At 39.7% G+C, this 20,996-nt stretch overlaps 1 protein-coding gene across 1 annotated transcript in view; it reads right to left on the bottom strand.

Moving 5' to 3' along the window:
* Positions 1-20,996, bottom strand: part of LAMA4 (laminin subunit alpha 4) — a 90,417-nt gene that overhangs the window by 60,422 nt on the left and 8,999 nt on the right. Inside the window, exon 2 of the mRNA XM_015858724.2 lies at positions 8,682-8,783. Coding sequence (XP_015714210.1) covers positions 8,682-8,783 — 102 coding nt within the window. The remainder of the gene's footprint in view (positions 1-8,681; positions 8,784-20,996) is intronic.

Here is a 20,996-nt window from a genome sequence, read left to right as displayed (position 1 = left end):
TAACAAAATGGCTCTAAGATGAGGGAAGAAGGACATTTGATTCTGAGGAGGGGAAGGAAAGAAGCCTGGTGAGAGCAGAGAAGCTGAGAACAGTAAATGAAGGCAGAGCTATGGGCAGCACTTGGGAGATGTCTGGCCCTTGTTCTTTCCTCTTGTGGGAGCACAGACATTGTGTGGCCACTGTGGCATGCAGTGTGAACCAGAAGGAAGCAGAAGGCAAACACCGTGTTAAAAATAGTTTGCATTTGTCCTTCTTCAATGCAAATGCAATTTGGATATACTGCAAGAAAGAGTTGAGAGTGTAGGAACTGAGAGCTCAAAGAGAAGCAAAAATCTTGTATCTAAAGTGCTGGCAGAGGCCTCAGGTGGGCTGCATTCATTTTCAGCCTTCGTCATGCTCTTCGTTATTGCTCTGAGCCATTCACATCACCTCCTTTGGCCTCAGCTCCCCAAACAACACTGGGGCATTAGCAGAATAAATCCATTAGTGGCTTCCAAAGCACAGATTCTATTGTAAGGAACACAGCAGGGCTTCAGGGTAGCTGATGCTGCTCCATACATCTGCAGTACTTTTCATCTTCTAAACTGAAGGGAAATGCTAAAAGGCCCTCTTATCCAAAAAGCCCTGGTTGCTGAATGCTGGAGGCACTTCTGTGGTTTTTCTCTGGTTAGTGATTATGTAAAAGTGGCTTTATCTTATTTAACAAATCAGTACTCCTGTGGGTATTTAGAATTACATTTTTACAGTGATAAAAAGTGTCTTTATATACTTATATACAAAGCTGCTGACTACAGTAAGCCTGTGAGACATTTCTGAGGCAGGTAGGACACTCTTCCTGTAGCCCACGAGGGATTCTCAGTGCTGAGAGGCACCAGTTTGGTAGTTTGAAAAAATGTTTCACTGCTGAACCAGTTACTTCTAACAGAGAAATAATGCTGGGAATAAAAATAGGATTTCATTTATAGCCTTCTTTGAGAAATTGGATTTTAAAGAAGTGTTTTGCTCTAAGAGTTACAAAGTGTACTGATTTTCCCAGTATTCATACCTGCTTCAGAATGAAAGGCATCATTTACAGTAGGTGTCATAAAGCTGGCTATGTGTGATTGTTTACAGCCTTTCCTGTCTCAGTGGTTCTTTCAAAGGTATTTACAAATCTGTAGCAACCTGGCTAGTGATATTGGCATTTACTTTTACAAATGATTAAACTCTAAGCATATATATATATATAGGTTTCCTATGAACAGCAAGGAAGACTGAAGGAAAGATCTCTAGAAAATAGTCATTAGATATATCTCTTAGGAAATCAAGCACTGAAGCTAACAGAAAATTGCTGCCTATCTTTGTACAGAACAGAGTGAGACATGAAACGGTTCACAAAAAGAGACACAGCCATGCAGAGAAAAATATTGCAACACTGTTTCAAATGCTCTGGGATTTGTAAACTATGTTTTCAATTTACATGAAATTGGAATTCTAAGCTGAAATCTTTCCAGATGCCCATGTTAGTACAGCCTTTATTTTCATAGAACAAAAATAGGCAGAAGAATTGCCTTCATGGCCAATTCAGTTTCAGAGAAAGTAATCCAATGTAATTGCATCCTGGCTTCTGAAAGCTTTTATATGAGGTTACAGCCTACCATCATTCACCATCATTGTACCAACAGTAACCTGTCATATGACTGATTGGCAGAAGTACACTTTCCTGTTAGAAAATGCCTCCACTGGTCTCATGGAGTAACATCAATCAGGATGAACATTTCTACCTCTGGCCCGTACTGTAACCATCCATACTTCACACATCTGCACATGAAAAGGTGCTGTGTGAAGCCATTTGGGATTGGTTGTCAGCACTGAGCTCCTGTGCTCATCTGCTTGGAAAGCAAAGCTGGAATTGCTGTTCTGAGATCACAGAGCACTTAGTGTGATACAGTTCTGCTCTGTAATAACGCTTGTGCACAAATAATAATGAAGAATTTCCTCATTCTTTTCAGGCAATGGTACAGTGAGAAGTAAATTGTAATTTGCCCCAGCAAAAGACAAACATGCTTTTCTGCAAATCAGTATTACTAGAAATTGTAGAATTTGCTCCAATTTAAATTAAGATCCTGAAGAGAACAGAGCTCTTTTTAATTGTCTCAAAGGCAGTGGCTTCATTAAATGTGCCATTTAGACAATTACTTTGGGAAGGCTATTTCCTCTATTTATTCCAGTGCAATTTAAGCAGGATGTAGCTCTTCCACAGGTAAATAAAATATCCAACAAATTTTCTACTTCTCCTCTAGAGTTAAAGGAAAAAGACAGGACCCATCACAGAATGATATTAGGCACCTAATGCTGGGTGGTATTGAGTCTCTCCAGGACAACAGAAGTTCATAGCCAGCACTGCTTCCAGTGAGGCTAACAAAGTGAACAAAAAGTAAAATAAAGTAAGATCCTATTTCTGAAATGTTATTTGTGAAATCTGGAATTGTCCTCAAACCTTGCTTGGGAATTCTGAATATTAATTTGCAGCTGAAAACAGTCCCTGTTACCAGATACTGGCTTTTTATTTATTTATTTATTTATTAAAATTATGATTTTTTGAGGTAGTCTTGTAATAGTTGTAAATAGAGCAATTGATAAAGCAGAATACATATACATTTGCATGCAAATAAAAAAGTCTACAGATGGAGTGATGACAGTGGCTTACATTGTTGTGCATGCTGTATTTTGTTGCTAGGCCAGTAGAGATTGGCCTGATATCTGGATGTAGATTTAGACATTTCCAAATATGGGTGATGCCCTCCTATCTGAGGTTACAGATCTACACAGTGTTGCCCACATCAGAATGCCAAAACTCATTGCTGTCCCAAAATAATAGTAAAATAAATTGCTTTAGCATAATGACTTGAAAGCTGTGGTATTTATGTTTTAGCTTTTTCAACTTTATGATTTCATCCTTCTCTTTCCAGCAGATGTGGATGAGCTGCAGTGTTAGCTGTAGGAGTTTTATATGTAAGTGATGAGGACTAGAAAGGAATACTAAATATTGTACAGCTCTACTAAAGTAAAGATGACTGAACTTGTAAAATAGTGAGAATAGCAACAAAACCCAGTTTTTGATCTGGTTTAGGTCCAGGTACTCAATCAGTGTCAAAGTTTTTGTTTATAGAACTTGTTTTATATTTAGTGAAGTGGGAGGGGATGTTTTGCCAAAACACCTGGCCCTCTGCTTTTTTCTTTCGCCACTTGGCTTGGCTTAGTGTGGGATGTGCTGCTGAGCTGGCACATGAGCAAGGGCAGAGTTCCTTGCAGCCTTGTTCTGGCTTACTAGAAGACTCTTGTAGAAGCTGTTCAGGGAAAGAAAACAAAGTGCACACATGCTAGTGGTATTGTTACAAGTCTGCAATAGTAAAACTGTAAAGACAACAAATGTGTTAAAAGAAAGCCAAAAGGAAGGGAAGCATCTACATCTGAGGCACTGAGACTATTACCTGTGGCATTTCTGACAGTTAATGAGTACAAAACCGCTTTGGACAATGGCTGCATTTTGACAGCCATTTTGACTGCTGTAGCTCTCTTTGGCTTTCCAAACATGTATAATCTCAGACACTTAAAGATGTAGTCCATTGTTAAAGAAGGAAATGATTAACTGTGAGAGCTGCAAGGCTCTTCATGAAGCCTGGAGTACCTACTGAAGCTGAGGACTTTTGCTGGCTCTCTGCTGCTTTGTGCTCATGTTTGATGGATGGTTTTAGATCCACTGGCAGTTCTCCAGACCTGCCGTGGCAATCATGTGGAACAAGTTATCCTCTTGGGCAGAACTGCCAAATCAGTTCCAACTTTTCCACTCAACTGTAAACCCAAACACTAAAACACAAATCACTTACATGACAATATGCTCTATTGTGAAAAATCCCATAAATGTCTGGAAAGGATATCAGCAAATATATACTCTCCATTGTTATGATCCTTTATCCTTTCTTACTCCCTCAGAAGTCTTATCTACCTACCTACCTACCCATAAATCTATCTATCTGTCTGTCTATTCTCGTGTAGTGTTTGGATGCCATCAATACATACAGATAAAATATATGGAGCAGATAATAACTTTATATAACACCTCCAGGGACAGGGCATCCACAACCTCTCTGGGCAGCCTGTTCCAGCACCTCATCACTCTCATAGTAAAGAACTTCCCCCTGACATCCAACTTAAATCTTCCCTCCTTCAACTTAAAACCACTTCCTCTTGTCCTGCTGTTATCTATCCTTTCAAAGAGTTGACTCCCCTCCTACTTATAGGTTCCCTTTAGGTACAAAAAGACTGCAATTAGGTCACCTTGCAGCCTTGTCTCCAGGCTGAACAAGCCCAGCTCTTTCAGCCTGTCTTCATAAGGGAGGTGCTCCAGCTCTGATCATTTTTGTGTCTCTCCTCTGGATCCTCTCCAACAACCCTCTGTCTTTCTTTTACCGGGGGCTCCAGATCTGCACGCACTACACCAGATGGAGCCTCACAAGAGCAGAGTAGAGAGGGACAGTCACCTCCCTGTTCCTGAAGGTCACCCCTCTTCTGATGGAGCCCAGGATACCATTTGCTTTCTGAGCTGCAAGAGCACACTGCTGGCTCATGTTAAATTTTTCAACTACCAGGACCCCCAGGTCCTTCTCTGCAGGGCTACTCTCAAGGATTGCTCCTCCCAGTCTGTATATATGCCTGGGATTCCTCCAGCCCAAGTGCAAAACCTTGCACTTTGCTGTGTTGAACCTCATTAGATTCACCCAGGCCCACCTTTCAAGTCTGTTGAGGTCCCTCTGAATGGCATCTCTTCCTTCCACTGTGTCAACCGCACCACTCAGCTTGGTGTCATCAGCAAACTTGCTAAGGGGGCACTCAATTCCAATCATGGCTGCTGTGACATTCTGCTCAGTTACAAAGTCATCATAGAATCACAGAATCCTTAGAGTTGGAAGAGACCTTTAAAGGTAATCTAGTCCCACTGCCCTGCGGGGAACAGGGACACCTACCTCCAAATGAGGTTGCTCTGAGCCTGGTCCAGCCAGGCCTTGAATGTTGCTAGGGATAAGGTTTCCATCACCTCTCTGGGCCTCTATAAGTTTGAAACCATTTCCCTTTATCCTATCACCACAGACCTTACTTAAGAATCTGTCCCCATCTTTCTTACAGCCCCCCTTAAGATACTGAAAGGCCACTATCAGGCCGTTTTGAAGCCTTCTCCAAGATGAACAGCTCCAGCTCTCTCAGCCTGTCATTTGGAAGTCATTAGAGGCATACTCCCATGGCTGAATTTTCAGCAGTTGATCTCTTAACAGAGGCACTCTAAAGAAATAACTTTGCTGTGGACTGCTGGTGTTATAGGATCTGGGGATGGTGACAGAAGCAAAACATTCACTTTACATATTCATATTTTATCGGTAATGAAACCTAACTCCTTAAGCTTTATTCAGGAGGAATGGATAACACTTATGTGGAGATTTCCACTTTTAGCTATTACAGTTTCATCCAATTAACATCACCTAAATACACATTACCAAACTGAAAAGCTGCAGGGTCCTACAAGTGCCTTCCTTTTCTTCTTTTAGCTAGGACTGAAAAGGTTACATTAAAATATCAAAGTATAACATCAGTATAAAAAATGTGTTTCTTCCCCTATTGGCCTTACATGCATCACCAGATAATGTATTTGAAATGAAGCACTATTTGACATCTGTAATGTATTTTATCATAAATGGAGTTTATGCTATGCTGACTGCTTTTCTAATACTTGGGTGATTTTCTGCACTAAAAAATGGACTGAGTGGCTCTTCATTTATAATCACGGGACCACATGATTGATTTCTGCACCAATTTTATGTGGACATCTATGCAATAATGACTCTCTTTGCACTAATTTCTTCATCTGGTTACCTAATGAGATTGTTGATTTATTGATTGTGTCATTTGATAAGCTTTTAGAGACTCACAGCTTTGATTTACACTCAGTGAATAAGCTGAGAGAAGTTTAAAAACAAGAGCAGAAATTAGATATTAATGTCAGCAGAATTAAGGATGCAAGTACTTTATCATAACACATCACTGATAAGGGTCTAATTTTATTTGATTTCAAATTCAGGGCAAAGGTCAATGAAAATTTCATTAATTTGTATGCAGCGAGTGAGAACTGCACACATATTTGCATAATGTGAAGGTCTCAGAGCATTGTGTGGAATCTGGCCCTTATATTTCATTCCTTTTAAAGTAGAGTACTTTTTCATTTTCATACTGCCGGAGGCTTGGTCATTTATTTTGACCTTACAACTTAGTTATTAGTTAAACTGCAAAAAATATTCACCAACTGAATACTGTGTTACAATTACTTTGTTGTTGTCTTCCACCATTGTTAGCAGTTAAAGTATATATATGTTTTTCATATTTAAATAAATCTACTGTGTGAATAAACATGTGAACATACAATCTTTCAGCTTTGCTGGATATCAGTTATTCTAAAGATCTTCTGGTAAGGATGTTCAGTAACGTCTGTAACTCAGGGTTTGGGTAACCTGAGGTGCCACTGGGGAGTCCATAAGTGATAAAACTTCAGAACAGAGTTGTATATCAGAAGCAGGGAGATAAGAGATTCGTATGGATATAAATGCAGGATGACAACAACAATAAAGGAAGTGTACAGAATCTTTTTCTCTCTCTTTATCTTTTGTTTTTATCAGTCTTTCAAAAACTAACAATGCAGAGAGTCTTATATCTTATTATCAAGTGTGGTGGTTGCTACTGCAGTTTTTATTGGAATAACTTCCTAAAAGTTTGAGGAGGGAGAAACCAATGAACTCTCAATACCACATCGTTCTATCAGTTCCCAGAAATTTACAGCCATACACTCTTTCCCTTTCCCCTTGACTCTTATTTTGCTTAAGCATTTTTTCTGTTCATCTTTATTGAGAAGTAAATGGCCTGAGTGTAATGACTTACTAAATCATTCAGACCAGCCTTCAAATGGTTTATCTGAACTCAAGCACTAAGCCAGGCTTTAGCCCTTAGTTTTCTTCTTACTACCTCATCACTTCATGGAATTAGTATCCCAGAGGGACATCAGTCACAAATACACACACCCTTTCAGATTATTTTCTGCTAATACAGCAACATTTTTTTTCTTTTTTTTTCTTTTTTTTTTTTTTTCTTTTTCTCAGCTCTTGACAATGGCCTCATTTTTTGTAGAAGGCAGGAAGCAAATCTTCTGTTGTGTTTGTAAACTGAGGATATAACCACTTTCCTAGTGCATATATTCTACTCCAGAAATTCTCTGCTCTACAGAATCATGAGAAGCAGACATTTGAGAAGCTCTTACTCTTGTTCCCAACTCTTCCATTGGAAATTTCCTCTTCTCATTGTCTCATGACCAAAAACCATGTCGATGTGAAAGAGAATGGCTGGGAATGCTTTACAGTGTAAAACTATTTTAAAAAATGTAATATTTATCCACTAAGTCAATATGTATTCTGCAGAAACTAACCAATCCTCTGCACGCTACACTGCCCAAACCATAATAATTGTTCTTGGGCTGAACAGCTGCACCGTGTTCCTCCTGTGGGAATGGAATGGGAAATATGCCATGCAGCATGGAATTATATATAACTGAAAACTTGACAGAGGCTGCAACAATGTAAAGTATGTGAATATTGTAAGGTCATTTTATGAAGAGACAAATGGAGGGCAAAGGTTTATGACTTGTCAAAAGTAACACAGTGAGTCTATTGCAAAACTAGGGGCTCTGGGCTCTATACAAGCCTGTAAAGCGAACACTAATGTCCGCTCCTGCTATGCGGTTCAGATAGAATAAAGTATTAATTTCCATCCTTTCTCTAGTGTATTACTGCTCAAATTACCCATTAGTAATTGGGGTTAGTTTTACTGCCTTGAATTTTGCTCTGGAGCTACGAGTCATCAACTACTAACGCTCACTCACAGCTTTCTGTATGAGCTGATAATGAGTGTGCCTGAACATGTGGGAAATTGTACTACCTTGGAGTTCAGCATCTTCTTTGCTTGGTGTATTATTTCAACCTCCTCATGTTGTTCCTTCACAGCAGGAGGCTGCCATGCAGCAGAATTACTATGGATAACATATATACATATGTTCACAGAGGTCACTCACCACTGTAAATTATTTGTATGATATACAGTATTGTATTTGTAAAAGGGAGAATGAACTGTGTTTGAATTTATGCATTTTTCTCTGGGGAATACAAAACTCTTCCCATATTTCTTAGGACTAAATTTTTTCCCCAGTATACTGACTCTTGCAAATACTATAGGAAGAAAGTGTTTGGAATCTGCAGGGATAACCTAAGTAAGTGAGAATGAAATCTGGCTATGATAATCTTATTAATGTTTTGATCTTGGTCCTGCTTATGATTGCCCTTCAGGAAAAAAAAAAACAAAAACAAAAAAAACCCAAAAAACACTCCTGTGGGACAGGCACTGTTTTTGCTATGTACTGAAACTGAGCATTGGCGTTAATAGAAGAGTCAGATCATGGCCCACAATTTCTTGAGTTTGCCTGGGAATATTTTCCTTGTGTGAAGCCCCATGCAAGGGCGAAAGGATTCATGTTATCACCAATAGAAACCCCAAACCAAATGTGCTGTTGTTGAGGGAGGGAATGACTAAGAAGACAAGAATTCCTTACCACACAGATTCCAGATCCATCAAGGCATCTATTTGCATTACCATTACAGTTGCAAGGAGAGCATTTTCCTGAGCTGGTAAGGTAAAATCCTTCTTGGCATCCCTGCAATGAGAAAATAAAAATAAATTATTGCCTTTGCTGATGTATTCTGAGGGTTAGGTTTGGCAGGAGAAAGCAAGATGCAGGAGAAAGAAAGAATTACAACCACCAGGTTTCCTCTGAGTATACTCCACAGCCCTTTCGCAGAAGACCACACACACTGCTCCAGTCTGTTCTGTTGTTTTCTGCCATGATGCTTGCATATTGCTTAGTGGTGTTCAAGCTGCCAGCATTCCTGCCTGTATCTAGCCCCTGGTCAGCAGTGGGTGCCTAAAGCAGTGGGGACAAGAAGCTGCATTTTGAGCTAGAGGATGGGTCAGCTAGGAGTGATGACTTATTCAGTAAAGAAGGTATATCCATAAGAAAAGTTTTTACTTAGAAAAGCCTTAGGAAACTTATTAAAACCAGTCTTCATATTGGCTTTTATGAGCTTTGAATGAAGAGCCCTGAGGAGGCAGAGCCATATCTATAAAGAACAGAATCCATCTGAGTGAGAGCTGGTGGGATATGCCAGCGCTATATAAGTCCCTGGGAGACACAACAGTTCTTCAGTCATTCTTCATACAGCACAATAAATAAATGGGAGAGATTGCATGAAGGCTAAGATTTTCCTTTTTTTTTTTTATTTTCTTCATGAAGGTGTGGCTGTGCTTGGCCTACACCAGTTAACGTAACTGTGCTTATCAAAATAGAACAGAAGATTGTAAATAGCTAAATTCACTTATTTTAAATGCTAATTACAGCAATAGTATAAGCAGGCAGAAACACAAAGCTATGAAGATGCTACTCTAAGACCAGAAGATAAGAAGAAAATGAAAGAGGATTGCTTTTGTGTGGTCTATTATGTGTAACTTGTTCTCCACAGAGGACTTTACACCTCATTGTGCAGCTGGTGAGACATTCATGAGCTGGTCTTGGGAGCAACCTCTGCTGCTCAGACAGCGCCTGCTCACCCTGTGTAGCAAACTCCCTGCATTATATAGATGATGTTTGATCCAATGGATTTGTGGTTTTGGATTTTAAAGCTGTTACCATTGCGTAACTCTTATAGTGTTGTTTCGGAGCTGATGGGAATTATCTCCAGAAATTATTTATCCCAACTTCTTTTAATTGGCACTGAAGAAGACTGTCTCTGATATGACAGTAAGAGCCTGAGATACACCAGGTTCTCCTGAAATATTTTTTGTAGCTGCCTCTTCAGTACTTTCTGTATTTCCTGGTTCCTGATGTCACTTATTCCTGCAAAAAGTGGGAAATTCAGTGGAATCAGAAGGGTATGATCTTACATAGTTTGCATTTGTATGAAATAAGTATACTGTACTCATAGAATCAGGGTTAAATTTCCTCTGGATCTCCCTCTTCCTCATTTTCCTAAGTTGCCCTGAAATAAAGGATGATTTCTCTTCTGCACTGGCCTAATCATTTCTTCTCATGCCCCCTCTGAGCGATGATGTGAACAGCAGGACTACAACATGGGTGCAGGATGGTGATTCCTCCAGTGTCTCAGAAGCCAGCCTGAGCCCTATTCTGCTGGTGGCTGGAGCTAACCCTGGCACAGCTACAGCTGAATTGTTTCCAGGGCCATGGATCTTGGATGTCTGCCTGGTGATATAGACACTGTGTGGAGCACCAGATACCAAAAGGTACTGAGGTTCATTTGTGTGTTAGCTTCCTTTCTCAAGGGTGGATGGATGATGAACTTCTAGTTTAGGAAATAACATATCTTATGAGATGACTTACAAGATTTAAAAATGAGGCTTACAAATGAATCATTAGTCCAATCTTATGCCAGAGAGCTCTGAGGATCTGAGATGAACATAAATGGAGAACTCAGTTGCCTTTAATGTTCATACACACAATATTTTATCTAGTTTGCTTTGGAAACACTTTCATAGATAATAGCTCCCGGGAGGAAAAGCCTTTACCTCGCCACTTTGGAACAGCAGAAATACTATCCGTTTGTGCTGCTTGTTTCGTTCAGTTGTTTAGTCTTAACACAGAACTGTAGACTGACTCCCACCAGACTAAGGTTTTCAGCTGAATGATTACGCCACACACTGTGGAAGGCAGACAATTATTTTCTAAATTGAAAACAGATTCTTTTCACAGTGTCTTTCTTGGCGATATTTCTCTAGCCATAAGGCATGCTATGTTCTCTGATGCCCTGCAACTGGTGGGTGGTCCTAGATGATCCATGAAGGTCTGCCTGAAGCCTGGCAGTGCAGGCCTAAGCAGAATTGTTTGTGACATAAGATGGTGAATGTGGACCATGGAAATGTATGTCTATGTGCAAAGGTGTCTAAACAAGTTCTTCAGATGGCCATAAATATTATTTGCTTTAAACTTCAGCTAGGGGTAAGTCTGCCCTGCAGCCAGTTTTCTCACCCAGAAGAAGCAAGTTAGCAGGATAACACAGCATCACTGGAACCAGCTGCATGGACCTGGTTGCATGGTTGGTGAAGGAGCATACTGGGAACTGACTACCTCCTACTTTGAGTGGACACACTTTTCAGCTCCCAGAGACATCTATCCCAGTCTGGAGTGTCTGCCATCATGGCTGTTAGAGACACTTAAAGATGAGATGCAGGCGCCTAAGTCACCTGGGTAATTTCTAGTAACGTCATCTTCCTAGAACTATTCAGTTCATCACAATATCTTGGGAGATGATATTTTAAACCCTGGGTTGCATCAATTTAAACCAGAAATGAGGTATTGACAACAAGTGCTATGAGGGAGATGGGAATGAGATGAAAATTGGATGCAGATTGTTTCCTTGGGTTTCAGAAATTTTCTCAGGCATTCTCAATTATTCTGACATGTTTGTGTTGTTCCTTGCCCTACTAGTGATAATGGAGTGATCTGTTAGTTGTTCCAGGGCATGAGCCAATGCTGTATTTATAAAAAGAAGTGTCAGAGAGTTGAGCTAATTGAGGGATTCAAATGGCCAAATGTTCTGGGAGCAGAAAATAATGGTATGCAAAGCACAAACAGGTCTGGAACTAAAATGGAAATACCTCCCCACGAAAAACTGTTATGCAGGCAACTGAGTGAGGAACATTTCCATCCACTGGGTGTTTCTGAAGGGTGAAAACAATTAGTAGGCCAGAAAAGCTAGGTCTGCATTAGCAATTACACCTTCGCAATTCTTTTTTTCTTTTTCTTTTTCTTTTTTTTTTTCCCATGGGACACTGTCTATTCCAGTTCAAACTGAAAAGTCCCATCTAATGTGGATCTTGCTGAGCTCTTGAAAATCTTCTATACCCTGTAGAGCATTTAATTTTCTTTTTTTTTTTTTCCCCTTGCATCTGGCTTTAGTTATTACATTTCTTACAAACAAGAACCAGCTGTGGTGCTGCAAGTGCTGTGGAGCCTGTAGCCATGTTCTGTTCCTTTAGGCCTTTCTGATGGTATGAGTGTAAGCTAGGACTGAAGATGGCAGTCCCGATACATAGGATATGAGTTTACTGCCATTGCTATCCAAACAGTTTCATCAATTTAGTTGCAGCTGCTCTTGGTCTTGGTTCCCCATTCCTTCCCTGCTGCCAGATAGCAGCACTGGTGCAGCCATGTTGGGGTAGGTCTGTTTGTTGTGATACTGTCTCTTCTGGCTTGCTTTTCCCAAAAGAAATGTGCTGTGACATGCACTCAGTGTTCTCTGTGTTTTCATCCATGTTAGCCAATTAAAGAAGGGTAAGGCGTGGTTTCAGGCACTGGCTTATGAACTGATTGATGGTTCCTTTTCTGCCTTGATTGTACTTGATGATAGATTGTGCTTTTCCTGATAATGTCCAGGCTCAGCTCAGAGCATGGCATCTCTTAGGACACACTCCCATGAAGCAGTATGTCTGGGACTGGTCTTTTTAGAGCAAATACAGAGTTTAAGCCTATGGGTATGGGCTGTGTTATGCTACTTGACAGGGAGGTCCCCAGACTGCTTTATTAAGTAATTCAGATGTAGCCATTGACTCTGACATCTAACAGTAAAAAACATAGCATGTTTTTTTTAGTTAGTACTGGAACTTTTGACTTTCCTGTGAATATATAAAGCACAAAGGGTCTCTTTCTTTGGCAATAGAACTCTCCTTACCAGTATTTGTTATTTCCAGGGTTTTTTCTTGAGTGCTGGAGTATATGGACAGATGTGGATTTCAGGCTAAATGGTCTACATTAAACAACTTCAGCCTTTGTTATATTCCTTATACTCACAACTTCCAGTCTTGTACCAGAGACCTCATTGGATCTGACATGGAACAAGTCTGGAAGAAAAAGATGGTGTCTGCCTCCAGGACTGTTGTAAAAGAGGAGGCACATAGGGCACCTGGGGAACTGAAGCTGAAGAACAGCACCCATGTAACAGTCAAGGCTCATTAGCTGCCATGTCACTGGTATGTTTAGTATCCTGTGAGACTACGCTGTAGCTGGTTTTGTTTATTTATTGCCTTGGTACTATAGACAGAGTCAAAGGTATGCTTCCCCCCTAGACTGGGGAGGATCCTCACTGGGCTGCATAGATGTTCCAATAGGTGGGCAAGGATCAAACCTCATGGTGTTGCTTAATATTAATATCCCAAACATTAAAATACAAATAACTTCTGTTGTGAGCACCTGGATTTTCTGTAATTTTTGATTCTGTGAGGAAAAAATGAAGAATTTTTTAGTTTCTGGCAACCGCTTTTCTATACTTCTTCAAATGTTAAAAGGGTAGAGAACTGTCCATAGCTTAAATTAAGATGTGCTAGCCAACCCATGGTGACTGCTCCTGAGCATGCTCTTAGCTCCTTGCAAAAATATTTTATTTTCACCTTCACTGAAAGGGAATTAGATTAATTCTCATTAGCAGTCATCTGGTGATGCTCAAGGACATACACAGACATTGTGGCTGAGCCCACATACTACAGCTTATTCACCTGTTTTATCTTTATGGTACAAGTACATTGGAGGTGTAATTTTAGTTTGAAAGACTTTTTGTGCTTTAGAGTTTCCATTTTTCTGCAGACTGATCTGTTCTGTAAAAATATTGTCAGAACACATATTCTTGAAAGACCCAGTCTGAGAACTATGACAACTGATATGATGTCAACTTACAGAATATATCTGTGGAGAATTGTGACACATACTGTGAATTATTTGTGTAATAGTATCACTTGACATAGATTGATCAAGGGTTTCAGGTCTGCGCTCAGATCTCAAAGTTCTCACTGTACTGAGTGTACAATGTGCTGAGTGCAAGAAAAGAAGGAAAAAAAAATAATAATAAAAAGAAACCCTACATTATGAAGCCTCACCTCAGAAACTAGGGAATGGGAAAAGGAAAACAGAAAAACGTTACTCCTGTGACATATCAGGCATCATATTAGCCACTGATAACTGTCAAAGTCAGACGCGACTAGTAAAGCGCACATTTTCATTAAGTTGATTAAAAGAACTAGACCCATTGAATAAGCAATAGATTTCCTTCTTGACAGCTTCACATCAAGATATAATGTTTTTCTGGGAGGCATGGTTTAGCTTAACAGAAGTTTAGGACTTAATGTAATATTAATTCTCTGAAACTTGGAATCTTTTGCTATGCAGGGGTGAATGAATACTCTAAAAATCTTCCACTCATTTTGAAATCTGTAGGTCTGTGGGAATGACCAGTCTGCTGCAATACATGGCATTGCCACAGAAACAACAGCCATTTGCTCCCTGGGGATCAACCCTACCCAAACACACTTGCTTTTGTTTATTTATTTTTACTGTACAGTATTTGCAATTGGCAGATGCAGTACTGGGGCCTTTTTGAAGATTGTTTGCTTAGGCCAAATTGCCCTTCCTAAAAATAAAGATGTTTTCCTGCTTGGATATCTCCTGGTATTTTTATTTATTTAATTATTTATTGGAAATTAGAACATTAGACGGAGAGCTCTGAAAAAGCAGTCCTCTACATTTGATGCTATTCCACCTTTCTCTGTTTTCTTCAGAATAGGTATGATTCCTTGCCAAAGAAATTCCTAGTCTTTATTGCCTACAATGTCACATTCACATTTGGAAATACCCAATCTCCAACCAAGTACCCACAGGAAAAAATTCAGTGTTTAATAGATATCACTGGCATGCCTATGTCAGCAATGAATCATAGCAATCGTCATGAAGAAAGGCCTAGGCTGAACCTCATAAGACCTCTTTAGCCCAGGTGCACGCTGTGCTGACCTATGGACATCTCAGCCAGCAGCCCTTGCAGCTGGGTAGTAGGATGCCTGTGTAAGGCAACTAAACCACAACAGGCTGAGCATCATCAGTGTGGAGATATAAACATGAGAAGAAGCTAATTAGATTTCCTTTGGTTGGCTGAATTCCTTTTATATGCATCTAAAGTAGGTCAGCTGTGTCTATTGCTCATCACTGATTGCAGAGGGAGACTTGCTAGTTCAGGTGTAGGTGAATCAACCAAGCAGTTGTACTGCTACATTTGAGTAATCTTGATTCTGGCCAGTTTAAAGTGTATGTTTCCCTTCATTCAGACAGTGTCTCTGATTTTTACAGCTAGCTTTCAAAGCTTTCTATTATATTGCCCTGCACTGGTGCTACCATCTCCACTGAATACTTGTGCATTCAAAAATCCACAAATATTTCCAACCCATTCCTGAGATATGTTTTTCTTCTTGGAAGTGGGAGCATAAAGTATGAGTATATGCTAACGCCTTTGGTAAAGCTGTAATTCTTATGAAGAGTTAAAAAATACTGCTGAGCACTGCTGAGAATTGATCTTATTGCTGCTAATAACTGAGTCCCATCTCAGTTTGATGGCTTTGGGCAGCACTGAGCATATTAGGAGAGAACAAGGGGAAATGGTTTCAAACTGAAAGGAGGGAGATTTAGATTGAACATAAGGGAAAAGGTTTTTACAATAGGCGAGGCACTGGAACAGGCTGCTCAGAGAGCTGGTGGATGACCCAGCATGGAATCAAGACATTCAAGATCAGGCAGGCTTGGAGAAACCTCACCTAGCTGTAGGTGTCCCTTTTCATTGCAGGGGAATTAAACTAAGTGGTCCTTAAAGGTCCTTTCCAATTTAAACAGTTCTAAGGTTCTGTGACTGTATGAAAGAAGTGTCATTAGTGATAGGACTAGAGGGAATGGTTTCAAGCTGCAGCAGGGGAGATTCAGGCTGGACATTAGGAAATATTACTTCTCAGAAAAGGGTGGTGAGGCACTGGAATGGACTGCTCAGGGAGGTGGTGGAGTCACCAACCCTGGGGGTGTTCAAGGAGTGATTGGATGTTGTGTTGAGGGACATGGTTTAGTGGGAGCTATTGGTAATAGGTGAACGGTTGGATTGGATGATCTTTTAGGTCTTTTCTAACCTTGGTGATTCTGTGGTTCTATGAAAGAAACTTGTAGGCAGTTATTATTCAGGCTTTTTATTGTCACCTGAGATACTCTGCTCATTGAAAACAGTGACTTTAGTTCTAACATGTGCCTGTGAGATACAAGATTATCTCATTTTACAAGGAATAAAATTGATCCTTACTATCATATTAGGGTTGCTACGTTTACACCTGGCTCAAGCTGCAATTGAGCAATGCAGATGCATCCAGGAAGAATTGCTCTGAGTTGTTGTGAGCGACTTGGACAATCTGCAGAATTTGTGTCTGGCAATTCCTTGAACAGCTACAGAGCAAAGCGTTAGCAAAGAAAGGAGCATAACCCCATTCTGAGGATATATTCTGGTTCCCTCCAAAAAGCATGCCTTTTCTGCACTAAAAATACTGCTCAAGATGTAAGTAAACAAAGCATTTGACCCCTACTACTGTGACTAGGCACAATTTTTACAGCTTATAATGTTTGTAGAGTATTAATTACACAGCAAACTTTTTTACTTCCAGCAGGTACGAGACTCTTACTTACAGTGTTTCATTCAGCTAGCAAATACTGGAGGCACCAACATGAGTTCTACCTCTGCTTCTCAGCTCAAGGAATAATTGATGTCTACTACTTTTAAACACAGACTTTTAAAAATCCAGACTGCCAATTACAGACTGATGGACTTTTGACCATTACTTGCTCCCTTGGAGCAGAGTAACAGATGTCTCAAATTCCTCAAGTCAAAGACATGTTATTCATGAACATAGACACAGAAATTTAGTTCTTCTTCAGTCTGCTGGGAAACTTCATGAAGAAAAAGCTGTAATGACCCTGTGCCCCACTGTCCTGACCTTCCTGCCCTCCTACCCATTTACTCACAAAATATGAAATCTGGCAGATGTACAGTACACTCCATGTGCATGAGTGGCTTGGCGCAGCTCTTCTACAGGAGAAGCCTGAGAGATATTTCTTCATCTCCCAGTAGCAGAAATGGTTGAGGTATCAGATGACTGCATTTAAACACTTTGATTTTTGTTACTCCTCAAACCTGCCAAAAGGATCCATCTTTACAATTACATTTAATGCAACTCTGCATAGGCAATGTGGGGAAAGGATATGATAGAATCAAATCCTATTTGAACCATGTGATTTGGGATAAAAATTACCTAATGAAATTTTCTCAGCTTTATTTTATTTTATTTTATTTCATTTTATTGTATTTTATTTTTTGAGGCTGGCAGTAGATAATATTTCTTGAAGTCATCCTTGGGCTCCTTATATAAAAGTACCCGATAACTTGATAATTTGTATATCAGTTTCTTCTTCTGGCTCTGAAGTCCCTCAAATATGGATGTATTTCAGTTTTCCAAAGGAAACGGAATAATTTTATTGATAGAGAACTATGTTGTTTCAAGTTTCCTCAAAAGCTTAGTGACTACTTGTAGCCTTGAGGGGTTTAATGCAGACAGCATGTTCCATTAGGTCAATTTATTTATAGTGAGATATTAATTAAATCCGTGGCTCCTCAGTTTATACTCATAACATTTATTCACTTCAGTTGTTATTTATAGGATACCTTTTAGTCCTGTCTGTATTATGTGTCTCTCTCATTGGCAACAAGGCTTGAATGTCATTTAAATGGTCTTACAGTAAATGTCATACAGATGAGACGGTTGCTTATTGGACCTTCATGGGGGAAACAGCTCCTCTGTACTTGGGCTGTTTCTATTAATGGTGCATAAGAACATTATATTGACAGGTTGTGGGTCTCCATTTGTCTCCATTCAGCTCCCACAGACCTTCTGCTGCTGTCTTGTTCTTTGCTAGTGTCCTCCTGGTCTGGATTTCCATTGGTCCTCTTATCCCTCTTATCCATTTGGCATTTCCCTGCACCTGGTTCTAGTCACTCATCCACTTCATGACATCCATCACCTCTAGTCTACTAAAACCTACACAGTCATAGTTTCATTATATTAAGTTTGAAAGTAACATAAGAAAAATATTGCTTTTCACTGTGTAGTTGTGAAAATTATTGCCTTTTTTCTTTGCATGGGCTCCATTGTCTCTAACTACATTCATAAAGATACCAAGACCCAATAAAATACACTATTCTGCTTGTCTTTTGTGACTATGCTCATCAGTCTTTCCCTCAGTTTTTCCATCTGTGAAATGGAACAATGTCAGTAGTGGTCTTTGGAAAGGGCTTTGTTGTGTGCTAGTGGAAGTGCTACATAACAGCTTTATTTCCATAATAATTATTAGTATTCACACCCATGGCTTCAGGCCTTCTTAAAACTCTGCTCCCATTCAGACAGATCTCTCTCTCTCTCACTCTCTTTTTTTAAATCAAGACAGGCTTTCATATTTTTTCATATATTTCATAATTTTCATATATTTCATATTTTTCATATATTTCATATTTTTTCATATTTTTTCATGTTTCCCCAAGTTGGTGTCAAATTCAGGAAGGCAGTAACAAAGAACATGATCTGCAGACCTTCCATTAGCTCTAGCTTTCACAAGAAGAACCTCTGTGTACCCACTGTAATCCACATCAGTGAAACAAATCATTTGAAGTACTGTGTCCAGTTCTGAGGCCCCCAAAACAAGAGTGACATAGAGCTGTCGAAGCAAGTCCAGAGGAGGGCCATAGAAATGACTAGAGGGTTGGAGAATCACCACTATGAGGGCAGGCTGAGAGAGCTGGGGCTCTTCAGCCTGGAGAAGAGAAGGCTCTGATGGGACCTTATAGTGGCCTTGCAGTACCTGAAGGGGGCCTACAGGAAAGCTGGGGAGGGACTTTTCTTGAGAGCAGGTAGCAACAGGACAAAGGGAAATGGTTTTTAACTGGAAGAGGGTAGATGTAGATTAGATACTAGGAATAAATTCTTTACTGTGAGGGTGGTGAGATGCTGGAAGAGCTTGCCCAGCAAGGTTGTGAGTGCCCCCTCCCCAGAAGCATTCAAGGCCAGGCTGGATGGGGCTGTGAGCAACCTGGTCTAGAGGGAGGCATCCCTGCCTATAGCAGAGGGGGTGGAATCACATGATCTTAAGGGTCCCTTCCTACCCAAATCATTCCATGACTCTATGATGATTCTATGACTTCTTTTAAGAGAACTAGTGAAAACAACTGGGAATAATGTATATCCCCATATGACAAACATTTCTGGTAGCCATTACTTATTTTCAGTGTCTGCTATGATTATAAAGTTGTCGCTAGTCCCATGACTTCAGTCTTTTTGATCCAGTGCTGAAAGAACTTCTTTGGATTAGTCAGGGAGAAAAAGAAAGTGCTAAAATGTCACATGAAAACGTGAAATTAGCTTTGTAGGAATGGTTTTAAGGTGCTCAAGGGATTTCTGTTTACTTCACTTTGCTGTCTTTGTACTTGAACCTATAAATCCCTGTGTAGTGACATTTCAGAAGAATCTTTGTCTTTCCCTACAGAATGAGGCTCTGAGAAATTAGTAACAGAGCCACTGACAAGACCCACTGGCCAAACATATTCTGTCAGCAAAGTCATTGTAAAAAGAGATGGGCAGAAGTCCTGTTCTACACTGCGAGGGGTTCCACAATATGCACACAGAACCAAACATCATCTCTTGAAGTTTATTTCTTCTCTATTGATATTTGCTAAATTAATCTGAGCTTTGAGACCTTACAAACCTAGAGAATTAAAACCAAATAAGCTTATTCACCAGCTTCCCCTAAGTCTCCCAAGCACTATTTATAATTTCTGTAAGCCTACATTACCTCTGGTCTACAGTATCAAATTCTTCTGGATGACAAAGGTCACATTCTAACTATTATTACTGGAGAAGTGAATTCTCTGTGTGACATCATAGGCAGGCGGTTAATTACTCCATTTACTAGGACACTACATCTGTTAGATGAATGTTTGTGTGCAAAAAGCCACTCCACTTTGCAGTTTCAAGGACAGAAGCCTCCCATAAGTTGGCGATTTGCAATTTCAAACTTATTTCTAAAATATCCGTGATAGATTTTATAATAAACAATCTGATGTGGTACATTAAATTTCTGTATTGTTTGCTTCAATTTCTGACATTGCTAGCTATGAAATACTCATTGTTTCCAGCGCTACGTTGATGCTGCAAATCAGGAATTAACCAGAAGTTGATGAAAGTTTTGGACACAATACTGGTAATCTTTTTTTTTTTTATCTGATTATCTTGACAGGTATCTCAATTCTAATTACATTTAATGAGATTACAAACTAAAGCAATTACTTGAATTACACAATAACAAGCTTTCTATTTTGTTATTCAGCTTACAAATGTGAAGGCAAATTATTTCTTGCTGAATGCCATTCAGTGAAAAAACTCCAGTGTTATTACATATTCTCAAACTAAATCCCAAGGTGTGATAGTTCAATGAAAATTAAGGCCTTACTTGGCAAATGAATCTGACAGTGGGTTTTATTTGGCTTTCATGCATATGAAATAGTCATTAAAACTGCAGTGGTGTGTTTTTATGATCCTCAGCAGTCTGAATCTTTTAACATTACAATCAACCACAAGAACAAAACCTGTCACTGATTTTGAATCCATAATGTTTTTCCGTAAACAAATAGTTCAATGAGTGATGAAAGAAATAAAGCACTGTCTCCTGTTACTAATCTCCTTTATCTTGTCCCCTCTGTCTGGATCTCAGTATCATCCCTTTTTGTCTGTGTCTCTGATGATGTCTCAGTAAGTGCAGTACTCTGCAGTCATGTATGCCATGTCTGGCCAGTCTGCAACTGCTAATAGGAATATCTAATGACTGAATTTAATCTGATTCCACCCAAACAAGAAACACCATAAGGTCTTCATCATTTGTATATAAGGAACAGTTGAGCTCTCCTTGAAA

The sequence above is a fragment of the Coturnix japonica genome, chromosome 3 (genome assembly GCF_001577835.2).
Source record: "Coturnix japonica isolate 7356 chromosome 3, Coturnix japonica 2.1, whole genome shotgun sequence".
Taxonomy (NCBI): Eukaryota; Metazoa; Chordata; class Aves; order Galliformes; family Phasianidae; genus Coturnix; species Coturnix japonica.
Note: the sequence above shows the minus strand (reverse complement) of the source record. Positions and strands in the feature narration are given on the sequence as shown.